The 24,874-nt window shown below is 51.9% G+C and overlaps 1 protein-coding gene across 5 annotated transcripts in view; it reads right to left on the bottom strand.

The window, feature by feature from the left end:
• Positions 1 to 10,205: 10,205 nt before the first annotated feature.
• RBPMS (RNA binding protein, mRNA processing factor) overlaps positions 10,206 to 24,874 on the bottom strand; it is a 173,333-nt gene continuing 158,664 nt past the window's right edge. For 3 of the 5 annotated variants that reach the window (XM_073902403.1, XM_073902400.1, XM_073902406.1), the window contains 3 exons: positions 24,007 to 24,076; positions 16,272 to 16,375; positions 10,206 to 10,559 (listed from right to left, as the gene is read on the bottom strand). In XM_073902403.1, coding sequence (XP_073758504.1) covers positions 24,014 to 24,076 — 63 coding nt within the window. In that variant the 3' untranslated portion in view covers positions 10,206 to 10,559; positions 16,272 to 16,375; positions 24,007 to 24,013. The remainder of the gene's footprint in view (positions 10,560 to 16,271; positions 16,376 to 24,006; positions 24,077 to 24,874) is intronic. The other 2 variants (XM_073902404.1, XM_073902407.1) reach the window with 1 other exon arrangement.

Here is a 24,874-nt window from a genome sequence, read left to right as displayed (position 1 = left end):
TTGAGTTTTTGGAAAGGTTTGAGAAGGACTGGCATTAATTCTTTAAATATTTGGTAAAATTCATTCTTTGAAGCCATCTAGTCTTGGGCTTTTCTTTGTTGGGGGATTTTTGATTGCTGATTCAGTTTCCTACTAGTAATTGGTCTATTTAGATTTTCCACTTATTCTCGATTCAGACATGGTAGGTTGTATTTACAATAATATTTTCCATTTTGGGGAGCCTGGCTGCCTCAGTCAGTAGAGCACAAAACTCTTGATACTGGAGTCCTGACTTAAGCCCCATGTTGAGCATAGAGCTTACTTACAAAAACAAACAAAACAAAACAAATTTTTTTCCATTTCTTCTAGGTTGACCAGTTTGGTGTACAGTTGTTCATAGTAGCCTCTTAGGATCCTTTGTACTTCTGTGATACCAGTTGTAATGTTTCCTTTTCCTTTTTTTTTTTTTTAAAGATTTTATTTATTTGACAGAGACACAGTGAGAGAGGGAACACAAGCAGGGGGAGTGGGTGGGGGAGAAGCAGGCTTCCTGCCGAGCAGAGAGCCCGATGTGGGGCTCGATCCCAGGATCCTGGGACCACGACCTGAGCCGAAGGCAGACGCTTAACGACTGAGCCACCCAGGCACCCTCCTTTTTCATTTATAATTTTATTTGGAATCTCTCTTTTTCTTGGTTAGTCTAGCTAAATGTTTGTCAATTTTATCTTTTCAAAGAACCATCTCTTTGGTTAATCTTTTCTATTTTTCTGTTCTCTATCAATTTTTTTTTTAATTTTCACATCTAGCTTTTTAATTTTTTTTAAGATTTTATTTATTTGAGAGAGAGTGAGCATGAGCAGGGGGAGGGACAGGAGGAGAAGCAGACTTCCCACTGAGCAGGGAGCCCAGGACCCTGAGACCATGACCTGAACCGAAGGCAGATGCTTAGCCAACTGAGCCACCCAGGTGCCCCTGTCATATTTACTTTTGCTTTAATCTTTATTATTTCTTTCCTCTTGTTCACTTTTGGCTCACTGTTCTTTTTCTAATTCTTTAATGCTTAGAGTTGGGTTGTTTATTTGGGGTCTTTCTTGTTTCTAACTGTAGGTGTTTACTGCTGTGAATTTTCCTTTAAGAAGTGCTTTTGCTGGTGTTTAGGTGGCTCAGTCAGTTAAGCATCTGCCTTTGGCTCAGGTCATGCCTGGGATCGAGTCCCACATTGGGCTCTCTGCTCAGCAGGGAGCCTGCTTCTCCCTCTCCCTCTGCCTGCCACTCCCCCTGCTTATGTGTGCACTCTCTCTCTCTCTCTCTCTCAAGTTAAAAAAAATCAAAACAAAACTGCTTTTGCTGCATCCCATAAGTTTTGGTAGATTGTGTTTCCATTTTTGTCTCAAGATACTTTATTTCTCATTTAATTTCTTTGATCCACTGGTGGTTCAGGAGAGTGTTCAATTTCCATGTATTGGTGAATTTTTCCATTTTCCTTCTCTTGTTGATTTCTAGTTTCATACCATTGTGGTCGGAGAAGATACGTGGCATGATTTCAACCTTCTTAAATTTACTAAGACTTGAGCACCTGGATGGCTTAGTTGGTTAAGCATCTGCCTTTGGCTTGGGTCATGATCTTGGGGTCCTGGAATCAAGACCCATGTCAGGCTCCCTGCTCAGCAGGAAGTCTGCTTTTCCCTCCCCCTCTGCAGCTCCCCCTGCTTGTGCTGTCTTGCACACACACACACACACACACACACACACACACACACACACTCTCTCTCTCTCTCTCTCTCTTTGTGTCAAATAAATAAAAATTTTTTTTTTTTAAAGATTTTATTTACTTGACACTGAGACACAGAGAGGGAACACAAGCAGGGGGATTGGGGGAGGGAGAAGCAGACTCCCCGCTGAGCAGGGAGCCTGATGCGGGGCTCGATCCCAGTACACTGGGATCATGACCTGAGCCGAAGGCAGATGCTTAACTAAGCCACCCAGGTGCCCCAAATAGAAATCTTTAAAAAAAAATTTATCAAGACTTGTTTGGCCTAGCATATGGTTTATCCTAGAAAATGTTCCCTGTGTGCCTGAGAAGAATATGTAGCTTGCTCTTGTCAGATACAACATTCTATATTTGGTTGTTAGGTCCATTTGGTCTGTAAGTATTGTTCAGATCTGTCGTTTCCTACTGGTTCTCTGTCTGGATGATCCATCCATTGTGGAAAGTGGGGTATTACAGCCCGCAACTATTAATATATTGCTGTTTATTTTTTCTTTTAGCTCTGTTAGTTTTGGCTTTATATATTTGGGTGCTCTGATATTGGTGCATAAATATTTACAATTGTTTTATCTCCTTGAAAGATTGACCCCTTTATCATTCTATGATGACCTTTGTATCTTTTTACCATTTTTGAGTTTTGTCTGATATATATATACCTACTCCTTTTTTTTTTGTTTTTGATATAATTTCCTTAAAGTATCTTTTACCATCCCTTCAATCTTATTCTGTGTGTGTCTTTAAGGCTAAAGTGAGTGTCTTGTAGGCAGCATTTCATTGGATCTTGTTTTTTAATACAGTCAAGGTATTCTGTGTATTTCATTTGCAGAATTTAATCCATTTACGCTTAAAGTAATTATTGACAGAGACTTATTGTTGCTATTTTGTTAAAAATTTTTTAGATCCATTTTTGTAGTTTTGTAGATCCATTGTTCCTTGTTTCAAATTTTGTCTTTTTTTGTGTTTTGATGTCCTTTGGTATCAGTATGCTTTGACTTCTTTATCATGTTCTTTTGTGTAATTACTGTACATTTTTCCCTTGTGGTTACCATGAAGCTTATGTAAAATATCTAAAAATTATAACACCTTATTTTAACCTGATAACTTCAATAGGATTTCTAAACTTTACAGTTATCCTTCTGCTCACATTTTAGGTTATTGATATTGTTTACATATTTTTAATATTGTGTAACTAATAACAGATTATTTTGTTTCTTTTTTCTGTTTTTTTAAACTTTTAAACTAGAGTTGTAAGTGAACTATGCACTGCTATTACTATGTTACAGAATCTAATTTTGACTGTATTTACCATTATCAGTGAGTTTTATGCTTTCTGTGTTTTTTCAGTGTTAATTAGCACCTTTTTTACTTCCCTCCTAAGAACTCCCTTTAGCATTTCTTATTAGGCAGGTCTAGTAATGTTGAACCACCTCAGCTTTTGTTTGGGAAAGTATTTCTCCTCATTTCTAAAGGCCAGCTTTTCCAAGTATAGAATTCTTGGTTGACAGTTTCCCCCCCCCCCCGACATTTTGAATATGTCATCCTATTCTTCCCTGGCCTAAAATGTTTCTGATTAGAAATCCTCTGATTAGGGGTGCCTGGGTAGCACAGTGGGTTAAGTGTTTGACTCTTGGTTTTGGCTCAGGTTGTGAGATTGAGCTCTCTGTGCTCAGCATGGAGTCAGCTTGGGATTCTCTCTCCCTCTGCCCCCCTCCCCCCTGCCCTGTGCTCGCTCCCTCTGTCAAATAAATATTGAGGGAGAGAGCATGAGGTGGGGGGAGGGCCAGAGGGAGCAGCAGATTCCCCGCTGAGCCGGAAGCCCTTAAGAACCCTGAAATCATGACCTGAGCTGAAGGCAGATGCTTAACCGACTGAGCCACCCAGGCGCCCCATAAATAAATAAATCTTAAAAAATCCTCTGATAGTCTTATGTGGGTTCCTTTGTATGTAATTTCCTTTACTCTTGCTGCTTTCAAAATTCTTTGACTTTTGACGATTTTTTAAAAATGTGTCTTGGTGTATCCCTATTTGGGTTCAGCCTAATTGGGGTCCTTTGGGCCTCAGGGATCTGGATGTACACTTCTCTCCCAGGTTTGGAAAGTCTTCTGCCATTATTGCTTTAAATCTACTTTCTCTCTTTTTCATTTTCTGGAATTCCCATCACATGAATATTGTTTCTTTTGATTGTGTCCAGTAAATCCCATAGGTATTCTTAACTCTTTTTTCTTTTTTTTCTTTAAAGATTATATTTATTTATTTGAGAGAGAGAAAGAGCATGAGACGGGGGAGGGTCAGAGGGAGAAGCAGACTCCCCGCTGAGCAGCGAGCCCGACGTGGGACTCGATCCCGGGACTCCGGGATCATGACCTGAGCCGAAGGCAGTCGCTTAACCAACTGAGCCACCCAGGCGCCCCTTAACTCTTTTTTCATTCTTTTTTCTTTTTGCTCCTGTGACTGGATAATTTCTAGTGCCCTTTCCCCCAGGTTGCTGATTCTTCTACTTTGGAAATTCTTTATTAAATGCCTCAGTGCAGTCATTGTATTTTCAGCTCTGGGATTTTTATTTCTTTGTTGAACTTCTCATTTTGTTCATTTATTGTTTTTTGACATTGTTAAGAGGATTATTTTGAAGTCTTGGAGAGTCTGTAGATCTCCATTTCTTTTGGAGTATACATGTTTACTTTAGCAGAGACAGTTCCTCATCAGTCAGCTTAGTTTGGGCTTCTGGATGTGTCTGCTAGTCACATCATTGGGCAGGTAGGGCTTGCTATCAGCTCTGTTTTTGATGAAGCCATCGCCCAAGCTCTGAGGTCAGGGAGGCTGGGGGTGTTGCTGGCTGAGAACAGTTGGATAGGACTGCTGGCTTGGTTCCCTGCCAAGGTGAGTCTAGAGGATGGACTCCGCAGTTGCCTGGGTTCTCTGGTCAGGCTTTCTAGATGGGCAGGACTGGGTCCTACACTCAGGCGGGGCTATGAATTAGCCTCTCTGCCCTGCTCGGGCAGCAGGACAAGGCCCCAGGGCCTCCATGGCTTAGTGTTTGGTACCCAAGTCAGGCATGACTCTACCCTGAATTCCCTGGCTAGTCGGGGCCCATGGTTTTACCCTGTGGACGGGGAGTGTGCTCTGTGTTCTCCGTTCAAGTGCTACGGTAAGCAGGGTTGTTGGGTGGTCCAGGCAGCTCCCTGAGTGCTCTGGTGAGGTTCCCTGGTGGGCGGGCTGAAAGCTGTATTCAGCAGTGGGTGGGGCTACGGATTCGTTTCCCTGCCCAAGCTCAGCAGAATGAGCTTCAAGGTCAGTAAGACTGTTGTCTTGACTCAAGCCAACCCACACCCCACGTTCTCTGGCCGAACAGGCCCATTTGCTCTACAGACTCCTGAGGCCTGCCTCCCAGACTCTGCGCGTCGTGGGGTGTGCAGCTTTCCACGTATCCTGGCCGGGCTTTCTGGTCAGGCAGGGTCAAGAGCTACACTCAGCATTGGGCAGGCTTATGGCTCCACTCCCTCCAGGGCTGGAAAATCGCTTCATTTGAGGACCTAGATCAGGCAGCCCTGCTCCCCACTCAGCCCCCCGGTCAGAGCACATCACCGACTTCCTTCTGCAGATGAACAGAGCTACTGGTTGGGACTGCTGCTTGGGCGCTGCAGGTAGGAGCTTGGGCCGCCAAGATCTGAGTGCTGGTTGTTGAAAGCCCTTCCTCCCTTCTCTGTCACGGTCAGATTCCCAGTGGTCAAAATCCACAGATGCCCCTGAAATCCTGGTGCAGCCGGGCCCGAGTTGGGGCTCCTAGGAAGTGACCCACAATGTTGGGAAGCTTGCTGGCCACACTGGCAGTTTTTCCCACCAGAGGAACTAAGGCCAAGGGGAGGGGCGGCGCAGACAGTAGCTGCTCCCTTTATTTTTCTGATACGGTCTGTCTTAGTCTCCACAGTGCAGGAGGGTGCTTCAGCCTCCCCCTTGTGTTCCAGAATTCTCTCAGTGGTCTTGTCCTTATAAGTTGTTCTTGTGACAGGGAGCAAAGTCAGGAATGACCTAGGTCGCCATTTGGTGATGTCACCTGTCACCATCCTATTTCATTGGTTAGGTCTGGAAATGCATTTTGGGTATCTCAAACACTTCATCTTGTTTTGCAAGGACACATACCTGGCGGCTGCCATCACAGTCTAAGATCAGATACTTTCCTGCTAGGTGTGTTAGTAGTAGTTTCGAGCTAAGCCTGTGCTCCCAGTACTGTAAACTGGCTTGTTGATTTTTTTTTTTTAATTTTATTTACTTTTGAGACAGACAGTGAGAATGACAGAGAGCATGAGAGAGGGGAGGGTCAGAGGGAGAAGCAGACTCCCCGCTGAGCAGGGAGCCTAATGTGGGACTCGATCCTGGGACTCCAGGATCATGACCTGAGCTGAAGGCAGTTGCTTAACCAACTGAGCCACCCAGGCGCCCTGGCTTGTTGATTTCTTTTATCTTGTCTAAACTCCTTTCAGAAAGGCGGAAATTGAGATGTAGAAATGCAGTATTTTGCTAAATTGTCACACCTGCAAATTCTGTAGCTTTACCTCATTCACTTGCAATTTTTTGTTATGCCTTGATCCCCTCTGCCTGCTATGTGGGAGAGAAATTTCTCCATCTACTGGCTTCTCCATCAAATTTCTGGTGGTCTGGGGGTTGGGGCACCTGGTGACACCCGGAGAGAGATGTAGTCTTTGTGGGGAATCGTGAGAGGGCCCTGGTTGTGTTGCATTAAAAAGGACGTCTTTTACCAGTTCCTCTGGGTGTCTAAAAACATGCCCACTCGAAATTCAAGTTAGAGTGGAAGTCCCATTCCTGCCGCTGCCCATCTCTGCCGGACCTGCTGGCCACCTAGAAGCAAGTGGGAGTGAGCATGGCTGGCTGGCTGGTTTCGGAGGTGAAGACAATCTGTGGTGCATTTTGATCTGTAATTGAGGGACGATCATTCGAGGCTTTTAGGGGAGAGCTAAGAGACATGTAGTTGTGCCTGGACAAAACGTAATCATGAACATCCAGCCCCTGCCATCACCCCCTAGCAGTGTGGCGAGATGGTGGTGGGACCTGGGGACGGAGTGGCGCTCAGCAGCAGGGGAGCAGAGTCCCTGCGAGAAGGCCGGGCAGGGGTACCCACCGCTTCCGGGCTGTGCTCGCGGGGAGGGCACTGAGGACATGCAGTCCTCCATTTGTTTGGGGAGCTGTCTGAGGTCACAAGCAGACAAACCCTGTTCTGAATGAGGGATTATGGCCTTTGGCTTTATAAATTCAATTCCTACCCGCTAATGACAATTTTCTGCGGCACAGCGGAGACTCAGTGTCCCCTCTTCCCTGTAGCTGCTGTTTTTATAGGTTTCATTTGCCAGGAAGATTTTGGGTTTTCTGAGGCTTTTTTGGGTTGTTAACAAGCCACGGCCAGCATAGTCCCCGTGCGGCAAGGCTGGAGTTGTGTCGTGTGGACAGCAGTGATGGCCCATCATCAATGCACTGCCGTCCTTGGGGCTTCACGTAGGACGTGATGTTCCTTCCGGTGTGTTTTGTGAGCTTGTCCTGGGCTTTTACCGGTAGGTGTTCCGTGGGAGGTGGGGGAAGGGCGGGGCCTAGGACTTCTAGGACGCACGTTTACACAGACTGGACCTTGGATCATGTGCCCCTGTGCTGTCCCGGGAGTGTTGTGTCGAATGAGTGCACATTTCTTAAAGTGATCTGTATGCCCTACTTGAGGCTCGAACTCATGACCCCAAGACCATCAGTGTGTTTTAGTGTAGGCGTCTTGGGGACGGTTTCAGATAATGCCTCACCAGTAACAAGTGTTCTTGTGCCTTCTAAGGATGTTGGAAGTGTGTGGTATTAAGAGAGGGCGCCAGATCTGGAGTTGAAGGTCAAGAGCAACCACGTGCCGCCACTCTTCAAACCGGGTAGGAATGCCCTTTTTACTCAACATCCGGACACCCCAGTGGTGTGGAACACGGGGAAATCTGAACACACTCCTCACACTAAGCATGCCCTGCCCAGAGCCCTCGGGAATAGCTAGTGGATTCCTGTCGCCCCGAAACCTGTGTAGAGATACAGAATTCAGGGAAATCCGCTACACCCCCTCCATTCTCAAGAATGTTCCTTCTGTCACACAAGTCAGGACCCAAAGATGCCATGGGGTCCTGGGCTTTGGGCGAACCTCACAGATGAGGGCGGTGATTGCCAGTTGGTCCAAGTGCTGGGTCTAGTGAATCTGGATGATTATCTGCAAGTGTAACTTTCATTTTGCAAGTTTTAAGGTTCTTTTCCAAATTAATTAGCAGTTTTGTCCCAGAGGTGGAAGGCATAGTATTTAATTTCAGGTGTCAGTTTTATAGCTTTATATAGTCTTGTGCTCACAAAGGGTACAAGTGAACAAGAGAACAAGAAGGGTCACTTGGTAACCAGATGGCTTAGTGGCCACGTTCCAGGGGTCTGCTCACCTGGGACATTATGCACAGAAGCAGAGGGAACAAACCTTTTTCTTATCCCAATTTCCCAATTCCAAAAGATAGACTATTCCTGCTCAAGAGAATGACAGAAAAGACCGTTTTCATACGGTCACGAAGCTGGTGTTTCACCGGTCAGTGGGAATCCGCCTGGTGTTCACACTAGACTGGTACCATCCAGTCTTGTCACTTGCATGTCACCTATGGCCGTCAGCATAGTGGCCCAAGGCAGGCTGGAGAGGAAGGGAATCTCCTTCAGGGCAAGCTGCCTGTCCTGTTCGCTGCCCCAGCGGCGGAAGGTCCCAGATGGGCTGAGGCAAGCTGCAAATTTGTCTTCTATGGTCATACGGACGCTCCCGGACACAGGACGGTGTAACTGGGACCTGCTTCCGGTGGATGGTCCTCTTGTAAAAGGGACGTAAATGGCAGTGCCCACCAAGGCTAGTTAATGGTTACTGTTGGTTGTTGGTGTTACTCTGAATGGAGCACTGTGGATTTTCTCCCCTCCCTTTTGGGGGACGAGGGGTGGGTGATAATCGCTGTCCTCACGGCTATCAACGCCTGGCTTATCAACGCCTGAAGTTGGCAGAAAACCAGAAGCCACCCTTCATACATCGCAGATCATCCTGAGCTGCAGCTCTGCAGGCTGACGTGGGTGTGGAGTCCGGCAGGTGCAGTAAAAGGCATCAAGATGATCCTCCTGCCAGGTCAGTAAGGGCCAGGGCCTGAGGTGTCCATGTGCCGCCAGGGGCCCCAGCTGAGCATTTGTAGCGGTTGCTCCCTGGCTGTCCCATCCCTCTCCTGTTCCTTAGACCCTTGGTCCTCAGCTTTGTCAGCTTTGTCAGCGCTGAGAATGGGAAAGAAACCTGCTGGGCTGCAGGGGTGGGAGTGGGGGGGAATGTTCCTGCTTGATCTTGCAGAAAGGAATGTGCCAAGCAATGGTGTGGCAGCTGGAAAAAGCACTTTATTTTTTAAAAATGACAATAGAAAAGTATCTTTACACAGTTTATGAAAGCATAGTAGACTGTGCGGCAGTGCGGTTTTCCTTAGAAACAAGAGTCCAGAAGTCTCCGCAGGGGCCAGGGAGCGCTGCGGACGGTGGCTGGGTGTGAACGGAGCAAACCCCCCCCCCCACTCTGCTGGACGTGCCCCTCCCTCAACACTGGCTCTTCTTCTTGACCCTTTTTGTAATGACCTTTAAAAGCTTCTTTATATCTTCATTTCTGATGGAAAATAATCCGCTCCCACCCCAGAACCACCATATAATCACTAGAACACTGAAGTCTTCAGCACAATGTGAGACTAAGCAAGCTAGGGATATATCCTGGTCAGCTCTGTCAGCAGCCGAAAATTCTTAGGTCAATTCATTTTTACACATGGCTCTTCTACCACAAGGGGGAGAGACTGAGCTGCCGGACTCCGGGGAGGGGTCCGCTTCTGTCACCCGACTTGGGTTTTGAAGCAAGCTGAGCAGCGTCCACTGCAATCAATCACCCATGGGCTGTGCCCTCTCTCCTCGGGCCGGGGGGGATGTTTTAAGGGCCTCGTCTGGCAGGGGGATGCCCTAGCGCAGTCCTCCCACTCGGGAGACAGGAGCTGCCTGTAGCAGCCAGCTCCCTTGGGAAGTGGGCCTCAGTGGGTCTCACAGGGTGAGCTGGGAGCAGGAGAAACCCCAGATGAGGGCAGAACCCACCCCGGGCACACACTGTGCACGGGCCCCTCGGGAGCTGCACCCTGGTCAGGAACGTGGGCCCACCTAAGGCTGCTTTGTCTAGCTGTCAGCGTGCCCCCATGGTAGCAGCTCCTGGGGGCTTCTGTCCCACGGGAGCATGCCACTAGAACGGGGGGGGCGGAGGGGGGGCATGCACCTAGTAGGGCTGCAGCGTGCCGTTCTGTTCCTGCCTTACCCTGCACTCAGGCCAGGCGGACGGCTATACATTTCACAATACGATTCTGGAAATCCTGTAATATTTAAAAACATGCCTCAAACATGCAGCTTGGAGGAAAAAAATATCTATTTTTAATTACAAGCATTCAAAAGTCAAGCACAAAAATTGTGATCCAACCCAGTGTAAGATCATCCATCCTCTCATACTTAAAATGTTTGGTATAAAAATACTCACTCTCTTGGTTTTATTGTTGACATCTTTTATGTTTCGTTTGAAAATATCTCCAAACTGTACAGAAATGTCAGACCATGCGTTCACAAATAACACACTATTTCTTAAAATTATACAGTGTAAAAGAGTAAAACATTTTTATTATATTTGTTTCTTCGAGAAAAACAGATGTGTGATAGAGGCTGTGGCAAAGTCTTGAAGGGACCAAAACTGGGCAAGGTGTTTTCAAGCCTGAAACAGAAAGAACACGGGTGAGGGGCGGGCTCACCTTCCCGCAGGCTGGGGCGGGGGGGGGGGCTTTCTGACAAGCGCGTGTGTCCGTGTACAGAACACGACCCCCCACCAGAGTAGCAACGTTCTCCCCAGAGACGCAGGGGCAGGACCTACTTCTCTCTCACCAGAAACTTTTCAAGACCTCCTCCTCCTGCACTTGCACTGTATTTTGCTTTGTGGCAAAAAAAAAAAAAAAAAAAAAAAAAAGCCTTCGAATCATCCCTGAGACTTTGCTACCTGCAGAGCCCCAGCGCGGCCCCACGGTCTTCGCTTCTGTAGAGCCGCGCGGTGCAACCTCTACTATTGTTCTGTCCGTTTTCCTGCCATCCTACCAACACGTCAGACTCCAATCTGTGGTGGTAGAAAAGGTCTAGGCAGAAGGAACTCCACAGATACTAGAATTCTGTACAGGGAAATGCTTATTTGGGTGTGGGAGGAAGCTATAAAGAAAACAGCATTATTACTAACACCCCATCAAACCATCCTAAGTTAGACTTCTTTGGGAGGATGTGTCTTTGGCAGTAACTCCTGGAGAAACCTCCCACGAACACTCGCAAACAGCACGACCTGGACGATTTTGGTAAATCCTATCTATGCCAGGCCCGCACTGAGCTGGGGCACCCACGCTGTGACCCAGAATATCTTGGCACAGCCCGTTTGCAGGTGACGGCAGAAATAAAAGGCCGGTCAGAAGACCCGACGACATGACCACACGGCTGCGGTTCACGGAACGATCTCCCCGGGGAGAGACTGGGGCGCCGCTTTCGAGGGCAGGGATCTGGACGTGCAGAGCCTCACCTGCCGCCTTCCAGGAACGCTCAGCCTCGAGCTTGTTGCCACCGTCTGGCTAGTGCTAGTCCATCGGTTTATGCTTCTCACAGGGAGGCAGGGAGGCCCGGGGCTGGAGATGCTCCCTGATCAAGCTCTGGGAGGCCTGCAGTGCCCCCCCCCGGCCACCTCCCACCGCTGCCTGCCTTTCTCAGCAGAGCTCTCTGACAGGCCAGGAATGCAGGAGAGAGACGCCTTCTGGAAGTCCCACTTTCCGTTTGGCCTCCCCCCGGCCCGGCCCCCGGAGCCCAGCACAGGAGGGGCGTCGCCGGTCACTCGGCAGGTGCTCGGTGAGGGAGAAACCGGAGCGGGCCGGGCCGAGGCACACCCCGTCTTGGGCCCATGTCACAGGACCCGTGACGCTTCGTGAGCAGGGCCAGGAGAAGGGCCCGCTCTCGAAAGCATCTTGTTGCCGCCCCCCGAGCTGTCCCCAGCGGGGACACCGGGTGTGTGTGGCCTGGGGCGGCCCTGGGTGGGCGGCAGGGGCCTCGGCTCCGGGCATCATCTCTGGGGCTGCAGCAGCTGACCTTCCCACTGAACCCGGGAGCCAACGGGCCCTTGAGCCGCCGAAGAGGCTCCTCTCCAGAGTGGGAACCCTGCTTAGACGGAGTGAATACGGGACGCTGCCACGACAGTCCCACGTCATCCCAAACTTGACCAGGGGCCAGCAGCCCCATCTGAGGGCTGCTTCCAGGAAACGGTTTCTGAGGAACAGCAGTCCCCCTACGGCTGTTCCTACTTGGGAACAATTCACAGGGGACGGCGCTCGGCCGAAGGCCTCCTCCCGAGGCTGGGCTCGGCGGCAGCCCCGGCTCCGCGTGCAGACGCGGCCTCGCACCAGAGGCTGAGAGCAGAGCCGCCACACGGCCAGGCCAAGGCACACCCGTGGTCGCCCCCAGCCCTGGGCAGGCGCCTGGCTGGGGGGCTTTCTCCTCTGGACAGCTCAACGGCCATCTCTGGGCAAGTACACGTTGCTACTCCTGGCCTTTCTGGTTCCACAGCCAGTTCCCGGACAACTGTCCCCATTCCTGTCAGCTTTGCCCTGGACACTTCTGCCACGACCACAAAGGCACCACGTCTAAACCCAGACTCGCCACCTTACCTTCCTCACACGGCTCCCGCCCCCCGCCCCGCGTCTCCGTCCCTCCACCCAGCCCCTGGTGACCGGACACAGCCCCGCTCTCTCGGCTGTCACTTCCCCACACCGCCGTCGCCATCCCGGGCTCGCCCCTCCTGGTACACGTTTTTGACCGGACCCTTCATTCTGCCGCGGGCAGCCAGGTGACAAAGATTCTGAAAACACCTCCCCCTGCCTCCCCGAGGCCCAAACCCCTAACTCACCCCCCCAGGCCCTCAAAAGCCTGGTCATAATCCACTCTGGACAAGAACACGTGGCACAGACCTCCCTCCCGGTCTCACCCACTCTGTTCGCTCTCAGAACTCAGGGTGAGCGCCTCCCCAGCCCCTCGGGCAGCCCCCCGCCGCCCCCAGCAGGGCTTTCTCGCTGGAGCTCTCTAACTAGAGTCCTCACTGTCCAGGCCATTCGTTTCGCTTCCTCACGGATTAGCGCGGATTCTTTTCCTCCCTAAGACTACGTCCTCCTCCCTCCACCCCCGACACAGTCACTTGCACGTAGAACTTCAGACCCCCCTATGCAGGCCAGTAAAGGCAATGGGAACGACGGACAGTTAATGGCACGTGGCACTGAAACGTGGCTCCTGAGTCTGGATAACGCGCCCGGCTGAGCACCCGGAGCCTGTGTCTGGGGCAGCTCTGGCCCTGATGGGGGGGGCGGGGGCGCGGAGGCCTCCAACTGCCCCTGGGCTCTCAGCAGCCCACCCTGGCCTCCCAGGGCTCTGCCCCCTTCTCCCTGCACTCTCGGGCAAGAAGCAGGGTGCACGGGGCTGGCTCATTCCGGCTGAGGAGGAAGGCTCTGGAGGGAAAAGAGAAGGGTGGGATGAGAGCTGATGGTTTCCCGAGCTTTTCCCCAACTGCGCTGCGGAGATGTAATTCTCACATGGGAAAAGAATGCGTCCCCATTGCCATAGATGTTCCCAGACTGAACAGAAGGTCAGAATGTGGCTATTTCAGTCCCTGTAAACAAGGAAGGGGTTTAGCTAAGAACGGAGTTCAAACCTTGGAATGTATTAACAAGGACATTTTAAACAGAATACAGAGACATCCGGGAACACGGAGCACCGTGCAGGGATGGGGGCGGGGTGGGAGAGGGTCAGGCTCTGTTTGCCGAGCAGCTTCTGCTCACAGCCTTTCCCGAAGGGTGGTCACTGGAGAGACAGGGCAGAAAAACAGATGGAACAAAGCTCGCCGGAGGCAGGTCGCAACTATCCCGTATAAGACCATGGAGAACGCCTGCTGCTGTCTGAAAAAATATTCTACAATTCTTAAACATTTCATGGCCGTTGTCCTTGATCAAAAAGATCAGCTTGTGGCCCTCCGGACCGCGCACAGCTGCTGTTGGGTTGGGGCCAAGGCGCTTGCTGGCTGCCACACCACACCAGACGGGGCCTGCTCTCCCCCGACTCAGTCCTGAGTTCTTTCTCCCAGCAGTAAGAAAATTCGGTTTCCCCCATCCTACTACATACACTTGGCCTATTGGCTATTGACTTCTTTCCCAAGACTTTCTCTAAATGTACTCATTTTTACCGAAAGTCAGATAAGGAATATTCCCCTCTACTCAACTCCCAAAAGACATGGAACATAGTTTTCATTTTATAGCTGTAAAAACCAAGTATCAGTATGAACTTGTAATAAAAAGCCTAGGTGACGTTTTAAAAGGTTCACAGGCTAGAGTCTCCAGAACAGTCTCCTGTAGTTGGAAACGCTGCCCCCCCCCCACATTCTAAACATACATCCCGACCTGCCCCCACATGCACGCACCCCTCGGCCCCAGGAACTCACGCCGCACACCCAGCAGGCCACCTCCATGCGTGGGATCCCGCTCCCATGCCTTGCCGGAGAGGGCTCAGCCTCCTGGCGGCGCAGGCGGAGCCGTGCTGGCCAGCAGCGGGCCACCTCCAGACCTGCTCTTGTAACCCATGGCTGGCCCCGAAACTGGTGAGCCCCATGCTGAACATGGCTAGTGCCAAGACGCCCTCCAGCTCGTCTGGTCCGTGCTGGCCGGCCGCCCCGAGTCCCAGGGCTACCCCCCACCCCTCTTCTGCTCCTTCCATTGTCTAAATGAAGTCACCGCATGCCCCGGCCGCTGTGCTTCCTGACCGGGCTCATCTGCATTTGCCTGGAATTACGGATGTTTGGGTTCGTTTATTGCATTAAAAAAAAAAAAATATTTTAACCTGCTTCCAAAAAATTACATGGGTAGCTTTTAATTGGTCTTTAAAGTGTGCCAGAGGAGGGGGAGGAAAAAACCCAACAATATCTTGTTCTTTAAAAAGGCTTTACTGGGGGGCCTCTGGGTGGCTTGTCGGTGAAGCCTCAGACTCTTGACTTCGGCTCAGGTCATGATCTCAAGGTTGTGAGATAGAGCCCCAGGTTGGACTCCGTGCTCAGCATGGAATCTGCTTGAGATTCTCTCTCCCTCTGCCCCTCCCCCGACTCACACTCGTGCTTGCTTGCTCGCTCGCTCAAAGAAAAGAAAAAGGTTTTACCAGGTGACAATATTGGTAAGAATAGTGTGGGCACTGTTATTAAGAACCATGACAAAAGAACCACCTAATACATTAGAAGGCTAAGGAATTGGTGGGATTAAACATTAGCTGCCCTAAACAATGTGGATAAACACCTCCCTGTTGTTATGTTTGGTCAGTGGGAAGACAGACCCCCAGTGCAGGCTGCTGGGGCACACACGATGTGCCTGCCTCTGGATGGGCTCTACGCTGAGAGCAAGAAATTACCTAAGGCCCAGAATGCAGTGCTGACCTCCTTGGCTAGACCTGCCCGGTGCTCTGTCCTCAGCAGGAATCTTGCCCTCTTTCTGACTCATCTTTTCTTCATCGGCCCCTTGTAGGGCTGAAATTCACCACCTTATTTGGGCCGAGACATAACCGCTGTGGGCCTGCCCTTGGTACTCCTATTGTTCTAGGCCAAGTTTTCCAGAGAGCCTGGAAGCCCCTCTGTGTGGCAGCCAGCAGCCGGTCACCTGCGGGAACGCTACCTTTTTGTTTTAGGCTACATTTACTACTAGAAGCTGATGGACCACCCGAAGAGATGAACAAATCACCAAAATCACCGGCCGGCAGGAAGCCCAGAGTCTGGAGGAGTCCAGGGAGAGCCCTGCCTCCTTCACCTGTGCCCAAGGACAACCAGTCTTCTTTCTGAAGAGGCTCATGCAAATGTCTCGGCGTCACCGAGAGAGCTACACTGTATTCAGTACAAGTGGATGAAGTCAGGAGGAATATACATATTATCTCTAAAAGATTCTCCCCAAAATGGTGAATTTCCAGAAAAGGTGTTAAGGGTTTAAAAGGAGAAAGTGTCATTTATCTGTAAATTCCCGACGGCGGAATGGCTCGTTCCACAGCTGCGGCCTAAGCACGTGCAGATGGCCTCACCGACCGTTGTGTGCGGAGGGTCTGCAGGACCCCCCCCGCCCCTTGCCCTCCCGGACGCCCTTCCCTAAGCATGCTGTGGCTGGAGGAGATCATGAAGGGCAAACCCCTGACCCCAGCGCTCCGTACCAGCGCGTCTCAACCTAGAGCACCCACCAGAATCATCTGGGGTAGGTGGTAACACCTAGACTGCTGGGCCCCATCCCCGGGGATGCTGGTACGACGGCCCCGACCACACTGGTCCCCATTACCGCACCCTGCCCGGAATACGCTGCCTCCCCAGAGGGCCTGTCCGGCCTCTGACTGTGGGACTCACCAGCATGCTCCAGTTTGGTAGAACGGCTTGAGCACAGCAACCACCACTGAAGATTGCATTAATACCCACAAGACAGATTGCAGCCACCATCACACACCTGCAACCTGGGATGGAGAAAGAAATCACCCATTAATGGTGTGCAGTCATTTCCAACCCCAGCGCTGGTCTGCTCTTGGGGTTCCCTGGGTTCCGAAGGTCAGCCTGTTCTGTGAGCAAAGAACAGAGAGTCAATGGCAAAGGGCCCAAGGCCGCCACGGTGGAGCTGAGGACAAGTGCCCGGTGCGAATGACCTCACCAGCGGCACAGCAGCTCCCCACGGGGACCAAGGGCTTCGCGCCTGGTCAGAGGGAAAGCGCCCTGGTGGTGGAGTGTGGCAGCCAGGGCTCCCTGGCACCAAGGCCGGAGGGGAAGGGACTCTGGAGCCAAGTGTGCCGTGGGAGACACGGTCTTCACACGTTCACTCGAGTAGGCGTGTGTCCGTTGTGGGGGACGGGCCAGGACGAAGCTGCAGCAACAGCAGGCCGCCGGGCCGAGGAGGCAAGGCAGCCGCGCTGAGTTCTGAGGGCTGGACCCCCAGGCCTATTCAAGAGCCCCGTCGAGGAGAGGTGCAGGACCTGAAGCCCCCCCCGAGAGGAAGCGCCCCAAACCTATCCAGCTCCAGGAGCTGCCTCAGACCACAGTATTAACGTTGGTCAGCCCAAGGCCACAAAAGCAATTCTCCAGGAGGATCCTGTGCTGTCACGTGCATCAATGAGCTCAACTTTGCTCCAAGCACCTTCTGGAAAACAAAAACTAAAAGGAAACATTTGTGACTACATCCTGTTCCCAAGGGTCTGAGAATTTTGAAATACGAAGGTGCCGAGACCCAGAAGATCATAAATTTTTAATATTCTTCCGCAGGCATGACCGCCTCTGAGCCAGCTGGTTTTCATAAGAATTCCCGGAGCCAAGGAAGGACGCCTGCCTCCCGGCGCGTGGATGCCAATGGCCCTTTTCCCTGCTAACGTCTCTTGTGTGTTCAGCCCTCCTGCCTGCAGACAGACAGGCGGACTCGGGCATGCGGGGCTTCATGACCAGGAGTGCGCAGGGTACTGCTGCGAACCCCAAGTTCCCCACAGAGGCCTCCCTGGTCTGCTGGCACAGGAAGATGCCCCCCTGGGGTTCGGCAGGGAGGCTGGGCCTGGGCTGAGACCCTCCGCTGGGGTTATGGGTGAGCCAGAAGGGAGGACTGCCCTCCTAGGACATCTCTCTTCTCAGAACTAAGGAAAAAAAGTTTTGCCCAGATTTCCACTTTAAAAACATTATAAAAGAATTAATAACTGTAATTCCAGTTTCCTAGTGAAAATTGGGTTGAGGACAGGAAAAGAAATTTTTTTTTTTTTTAAAGATTTTATTTATTTGTCAGAGAGAGAGCGCACGAGCAGGGGGAGTGGTAGGCGGAGGGAGAAGCAGGCTTCCCGCTGAGCGGGGAGCCTGATGCAGGGCTTGATCCCAGGACGCTGGGATCATGATCTGAGCCGAAGGCAGACGCTCAATGACTGAGCCACCCAGGCGCCCCGAAATATTCATCTTTGTACATAAAACTTATCAGCTCCCCCAACTTCTTCCCACCTCCCACGCCTCTGGGGACGGCCAGACCGGCATGGCACTTGGGGCACCTGCTGCTTAGGATGTCCCACCCATGGCCACATCCCTCCAGGTGTCTGGGCTGAAGCTCATCGGGGTGACTCAGGACCGGTGGGCAAGGAGCACAGGGACCGTGGCGCCCACCCCGGGTTCTGGGAGCAGGGGGCACTGTCACCAGGCTGCTCTTTGCAGTGAGGAGAGCAGTAGCACCCGTCCGCACACCAGGGCTGCCCCGTGGACAGGGAGCACACACGGGCCAGTCCTACAGGGACCCCCAAGACGACTCCGCAAAGAACAGAAAACACCGCAGGGAAGTCTGAATGTGTTCATTTGTAACCTTACAGCGAGCATGCAGGCCTTCCGAATGTCCCTTTCCAGCCGAGGAGAGCCGGACGCGTGCAGCGTGGGGGTGGGGCAGGGGCTCCTGTAGGTGGCCCTCACCTGCCCCGTGAAGGCGCCGAGACCCCATGGCCGGGTCTTCATACTCGGCCACCCTCTTTTAACTTCCTCCAGGGACCGTCAGGCACTTCTCCTGGTGCATACGCTCAGGGGACGGGCAAAGGCAGGGAAATCACTGCTCGGACTGCCCGGGGTCGTCCTACCAGGTGCGGCGCATAGGTGAGCTCAGCGCCCATGTGGGGAGCAGAGGTCCGTGGTGCCTTCACTTACGGAACGGGGAGGGCACGGCAGTGGCTGGACGGAGTGTCCCCCCTGCCCCCCCGCCTGCCCCCAGTGGCGAACACGGTGCAGGCGTTCAGGCCCATCCCTACAGCTCACACAGGAACCAAACAGACCCCGGGCTCGGGGACTCAGGACCAGGGCGTGTGGCTCCTCACTGGGGAAATGGGACGAGCGCCCGCAGGGAAGGATCAGCGGCCAGGGCGACACCGCGCCGGCTGCGGGGCATTCTCTGCTCCCCTAACGCCTCGCCCAGAGAAGGCCTGCTGCGCGGCAAGCTTGTTCACTTGGACTCAGCAAAGGGGAAGGCAAGAAGACCAGAGAGGTTCAATTATTCTCTAAACTTGAGTCAAGTGAGCCTGTTCTGAACAAGGAAGCCCATATGTATCTGGGGAAGCTCTGGGTCGCTGCTTGACCGTCAGCGCCAGGCTGACCCTGAGGCCCGTGCTCCCCCGTGGCACACGGAGCCCCCGCCCGCGGGAACACTGACCCTCCTCCCTCGCTCTGCTAGTTTCCCCTTTGCACGTCTCACCGCCCGACCTAGTGTGTGTCTTAGTGATTTATGATGCATCTTCCCCCTGTTAATGGAGGTCAGCTCCATGCAGGTAAGGATTTTGTTTGCTTCTCTTACCCTTGTATCCTTAGCAGCCAAAACAGTCCCTTACTTGCTGCAGATGTTCACTGATAGTGACTGTGCTAACGAACCTGAGACACAGAGACCGCGGTTAACAGGAGGGGGAGTGGCGATTCAGGGCAAACCCTGCCCTGGGTCCTGGGCACGGCGCCTCGGGGTTCCTCCTCCTCTGTTTTTTTGTTTTTTTTAAAGATCTTATTTATCTATTTGATAGAGAGGGAACACAAGCAGGCGGAGTGGGAGAGGGAGAAGTGGGCTTCCCGCTGAGCAGGGAACCCGATGCGGGGCTCGATCCCAGGACCCTGGGGTCATGACCTGAGCTGAAGGCAGACGCTTAGCCAACCGAGCCACCCAGGCGTCCCACCTGGGGCTCTTCTAGGGAGAAGGCAGGGGTGCCTGCAGGACCACAGCGCTGAGCTCCCAGCTCTGCCTGACATCTGGCTCCTGGGGCTCCCCGGACAATGGCTGCATCCCCAAGGCCCTCATGCTCACAGCCAGAGACAGACGAGGCTGTCCCTCCCAAAACAAAACATGAGGAATACACAGCTTTACATTCCGGTCTTATTATCTCTTGCCGTGTCCTTCTCTCATTTGTTGATGCTGTAACTACATGTGCTTATAATTTCGGTGCTGTGGTCTTGGTCCTAGGCCAGGGAGATTTTCGGAGTTCTTAAAGAACACCCCCCCACATCCACCCCCGGTTCCTAACTCTCTCTCTCTTTGATTTAACTACATCGTTGGATACCCAACAAGGAAGTCTGTGTAACTCATTCCCTCTAAAGAGTTACTAAAAACTCGCTCATGCTCTCCTGGTCTCAACGCATCTGGGTAATGGATCGTTTTCAATGATTATCATGTAATCTGGGGTTGTCCAGCCCATGGCTGGACCGTTAGCAAAACTCCAGTGATGAGCAGACAGAGCTTGTAGCCAGACTAAACACCATCAAGCAGGATGCTGAACAAATTAAAACACCAATGACACCGACCCCTCTGATGGTCTTACTTATGCCACCGATGACAGTGAACACATGCACACCCCCACCCCCACCCAAGGGGGTTCCTCACAAGTCCATCCTGGAGCATCCTCAGCAGGAACTCTTTCCCTTTAAAATGTATATCCATGACTCCCACTCACTAGAACTGGAGTTCCTCAGGGGCACAGGCCTGGTCTGCATGCACATTTTTCTATCTAGCACATAGTGAACACATAACATATGTTTACTTAAAGAATAAAGAGCTTGTTTACTTTTCTAGTCTAGTCCCTGATTTCCCAGTAGGAGGTCAAAGTGAGTAAATGAAAAACCCCTGCAGCAGGGCCTGGACAGTTCAGGATTTGGAAGGGTGGCCCCCAGAGCTCCAGGTGTCAGGAGTGAGCGCCGGTCTGGGTCTGCGTATAGGTCGTCATGTCTGATACCAGCCATCACTCCTGCTCTTGTCTTCTATTCAGGAGCCATGTTCCCAGAGAGGAAGGACACCCCCCTTTCCCCCCCGGCAAACAGAGGAAGGCCACGTCACTGGCCACACCTATCCTACATTTGGCCTTTTTGAAAGACCAGTTTTGCACTAAAATGTTTATTGGTTCATCAGAACCACTGTTCTCAAGTCTAATCTGCATTTCCCTAAGATTACGCAGCCTGGACTATTAGCTGAAGGACTTGATCCAAGAGACTAGAAGGAGCCTGAGTAACAGATCCACACTGAACCGGTCTCACCTCAGGCAGGATGGGAGACCAGAGTCCTAACCCCAAGTGCGGTGGTAATAAGTGCAATTACCCATCCTCCTTGCCTACTGCCCCTCCTCTGCTCTCTCCAGACCCCGAGGAAGGAGTCTGGCCCGTGGCCCAAGTATAGCTCAGAACAAACGGTGCATCCACAGGAGATGTTGCACCTGCACACGGGTCCGACAGCTTCACAAGCCATACTTCCGAAGGGGGAACCCGCTAAGCCTTCTTTGGTAGCCACTGCTGCCTCTAGGTCTCTGGTGGGAAGGTGTGTGGGGAAGGATGATCTGGAACAACTTAGGTGAGTGGATAGAAACAAAGGGCAGGATCTCATCGGCTGGAATCGTGCAGCTGCTTAACGATCATGCCTTCTCTTTGGCCTATATAAATGCTTAAAAAAAAATCCTTCCTCAGGCCCTATTGCCACCACCATCCTTGGCCAGCTGCAACTGCCAGATTCGGAGGTATTCTCTCATCTTACTCAAGTTTCCCACAGCATCTGCTGCTGCTGACGCCAGCAGCTCACCACTGCCCTTCCGGGCTCCAGCCCTCATCGGCTCCTCCAGGCACTCTTCATTCTCCACAGGCTGCTCGTCCTCTGTGGACCCTACGGCCAGGTGAGCCTCAAGGCTGTGTCCCACCGACCTCTCTTCCGGTTTCATCAACTTCCTCAACTACCTGCTTAGGCTGAATGCCAGATCGACCCCCAACCCGTCAAGTCTTCTGCTAGCTTCAGAAATCCCAGTTACGCAGTCCTGGGTACCTGCAGGTGAACACCTCGCAGCCTCTGAGAACGGAGAGATGAGTGCACGGTCATGGGAGGCAGAGCGCATGATCGCTCAGTGCCTTCTGGAGCCGGACAACAGGGCTGCACCCGCCTTGCCCTGGTAACCGGGGCAGGGTCCCTCGTGACGAAATGACTAAGGCTTTTGTGCACAAAGAAAGCACAGAGGGCTGGGGACATGTCATTTTAAAAATTAATTATGGGCATGCGGGTAGGGCACATGGACTTGGGAAGTCCTGGACATAATGGACCCTAGAATATACCTCAAAGCTTACAAATAGTATTTCCAGGAAGAAAAAGTCCCCCCTAAACAGCAAACTTTTATATTTCACAAAATAGTAAAATATTTTAAATACTTCCAGTATCTACCACGGACTACTGACGTTTTTCCAAGACTACATTTAAAATGCAACTGCCATTCACGGATATTACCATCTCATGGAAAATGGGTGCTTGAACACACATGCGACATAATTTCAGGATAAGGGACAAATACAAGCAGCTAAAAAAAAAAATCTAATGCTGCCTAATTTTTCCCTCATACACAGATCAGTGGTGATTCTAACATAATGACCCCTGGCCCAAAGATCTCTGCACGTGGGTGTCACTGGCTTGGATTCCGGGTAAGAGAGTAGGGCATGGTTTCCCAAATGTGCTCTAGGTAAGACAGCATTCTACTAAGGGTCTGTGACAGGGCTCCCTTGTCTCAGATGAGTCTGGGGAATCCTGCATCCCTGAGTTCCCTAATTTTACAAATTCATGATGCTCATGTTATAAGAAAGGTTCTAAGAGTCTTTTGGTAAAAAAACAAAACAAAACAAAACAAAACCAAAAAGTGTTTAACGCTGACCTTTGGCAACATTTACGTAGTCTGCCTCCAATCGTCACCAAGGACTAGTGTTGCTCTGGCCACGCTCAGGAATAGGTCTGGCTAGGGGAAGAATCGGTACAATTCTAACTTATTGGAGTTGATGTCTCAAAGCAGAGAAACGTGATCCGTCAACTTACTCATTACCCCACCAGCAGAGCAAGAATCCTGACCAGCTGGGGCGTGGGTCTGCTGCCCACCACCATCCTCCTGTGTGGTGAGGCCCTTCCTCCAGAACAAAGATGCCTGCCTTCCGACCTAGGACTGGAGCTCCCTGCAAGTGCTGGCCTCTTATGGTGGTAAAGACTTCAGCAAGTGAAGTCCACGCTCAGCAGTCACCCTGGAAATTGAAATGAAGGTGACATGACCCACCAAGCGAGACTTCGGGTCAACAGGGCAACTTGCCTGTGGAAAATAAATCCCAGAACTCTTTGAAAAGCCTATCCAGTGCTCTCCTTCCTCCTCACTAGGAGGGCCTTGACCTCTGTGACTCCCCACTGAAGCTGAACCTAAATCAACCGGAGGCCAGTTTTTCCTGCATATGTCCTTCAAAAGATCAGCATCAGGTATAGTTATGTACAGAATTCTGCATGCTCTCTTCAGCATTTCTAAGTGGATGAAGGTCTGGCCCCTCCCTACTCTCATTTTTCTTCCTGTCTTGTGAAGGAATGATATAAACCAGGAGAAACCGAAGACTGTAGAACTGTATCATCTCAGAGACCTTCCTTGTGGGCAGACCCCCCCCCAAATTCACACACCCTATGAGAATTCAGAGTATATTTAACAGAGATCCAGTCAAGATACCAAATGAAAGGTGGCGCTTGGAATTTTATACAAATTATACAATTATAGAAAAAAAATTGACTTGGTAGTTCCCTGAAGCAGGGTTAGGTGCAAAGATGCCCATTTAGCATATTGTTTCCTTCGAGACAAGACAGCGTAAGGAAAGCCTACTAGAAACAACACACTGTCTGCCTTCAGCTGAAAGGAGAGAGCTTGGCCCAAGCTCTAACACGCACGCACGCACGCACGGAAGTCAGTTCTGATAAACGGCCAAGGGTCCCACGAGCCCGCGTTGCGGGCAACAGAGGCCGGTGGCCAAGGGACGCGGGCAGCGGGTGAACTGCCGCTGCGTCATCTGGTGTCCTGGCCCCCGACACGGACTGGAAGCAGCGCTGGCTGCTGATTTAGGACGGCGAAGACCGGGATGAGACGTGGACAGGACAACAACCCTCGTTTCTCCCTCAACCCCAGGGGGACGTCCCGGCAGCGCCGCAAGGCCACAGAAGAGCCCCGCGGTGGTCTGAGGAGGACGGGCGACCGCAGGTAACAGGTGGTCTGGAAGGCGTGGGTGCTGTGCGTCCCACGTCCCGGACGTCTGCTCTGCACGGGGCTCGCAGCGGCCACGCAAGCCAAGTACTTACATAGTATTCAGCAGAACTGACGGGACTTCCAGCCCTGAGAAGTAGCCTCGGAGGGAGGGAGCCAGCGCATCTGGAAAGACACGTGGGGAGAAGGCTGTGAAGCAGGGCTCCCACTGGACAGTCTCGTTCCCCCACACAGCATCCTGCTGGGCTGCCGCCTTCACTGTTCCGAGACGGAGCCCACTTACACTTGCCAGGGGCGCCTCTCCCCCAGGGGCCGCAGGGGATCAGAACAGCACCCCGAGGGGTCGTCCACGTCCCCTCAGTGAACACGGGCCAGGCTCTCAGCGAGCGCCCGTCTCAGGGAGCATGCCGGGCCCAGCAGCTCCCCTGCTCCCACCCTCCTTGCCACAGTGAACAGCCTGCTGCTGCTGGGCCAGACCTGGCCTGAGTCTGGCCCAGCGAGTCCCTTTCGCTGCACTCGCTCAGCAGAGCCGCGCGCCGAGGGCACAGGCTGCCTCCTGGTTTGCTAAGCAGGGTGTGGAAACACGTATCCGCTTCGGTAAGGGAGGGACGGGTTCATGACCCATCCCTGCCAGTAAGCTGGCCTGGACATCTTTGAGATTCTGCTCCTATTCTTTTAGAAAAGTGGTTCTGGCTTCTCAGCCCTGTGGGTTATCTGGTACCCCAAGCCCTCCGCTCACTCTGCTGAGGAGGACCCATCTTTTCCATGAAGTTTCCAAAGTGGAAGGCCAGCAACAAAACAAATGGACTGAGTGATGCTTTGTCCACTTGGCAGAATGTTCCCGGTCCTGTGCTGAGGAAAATGTGAAGAAACAAACAAAAGGGCAAGAGCACTTAGGCTTTAACAAATGTCCATCTGTCAGCAACGTCAGTTTTGCCCTGCAGCCTTTGGCCAGAAGCAAGA

The sequence above is a fragment of the Callorhinus ursinus genome, unplaced genomic scaffold, assembly GCF_003265705.2.
Source record: "Callorhinus ursinus isolate GAN/ISIS: 27379988/994484 unplaced genomic scaffold, GSC_fseal_2.0 scaffold17, whole genome shotgun sequence".
Taxonomy (NCBI): Eukaryota; Metazoa; Chordata; class Mammalia; order Carnivora; family Otariidae; genus Callorhinus; species Callorhinus ursinus.
This window is presented reverse-complemented; position numbering and strand designations above follow the sequence as displayed.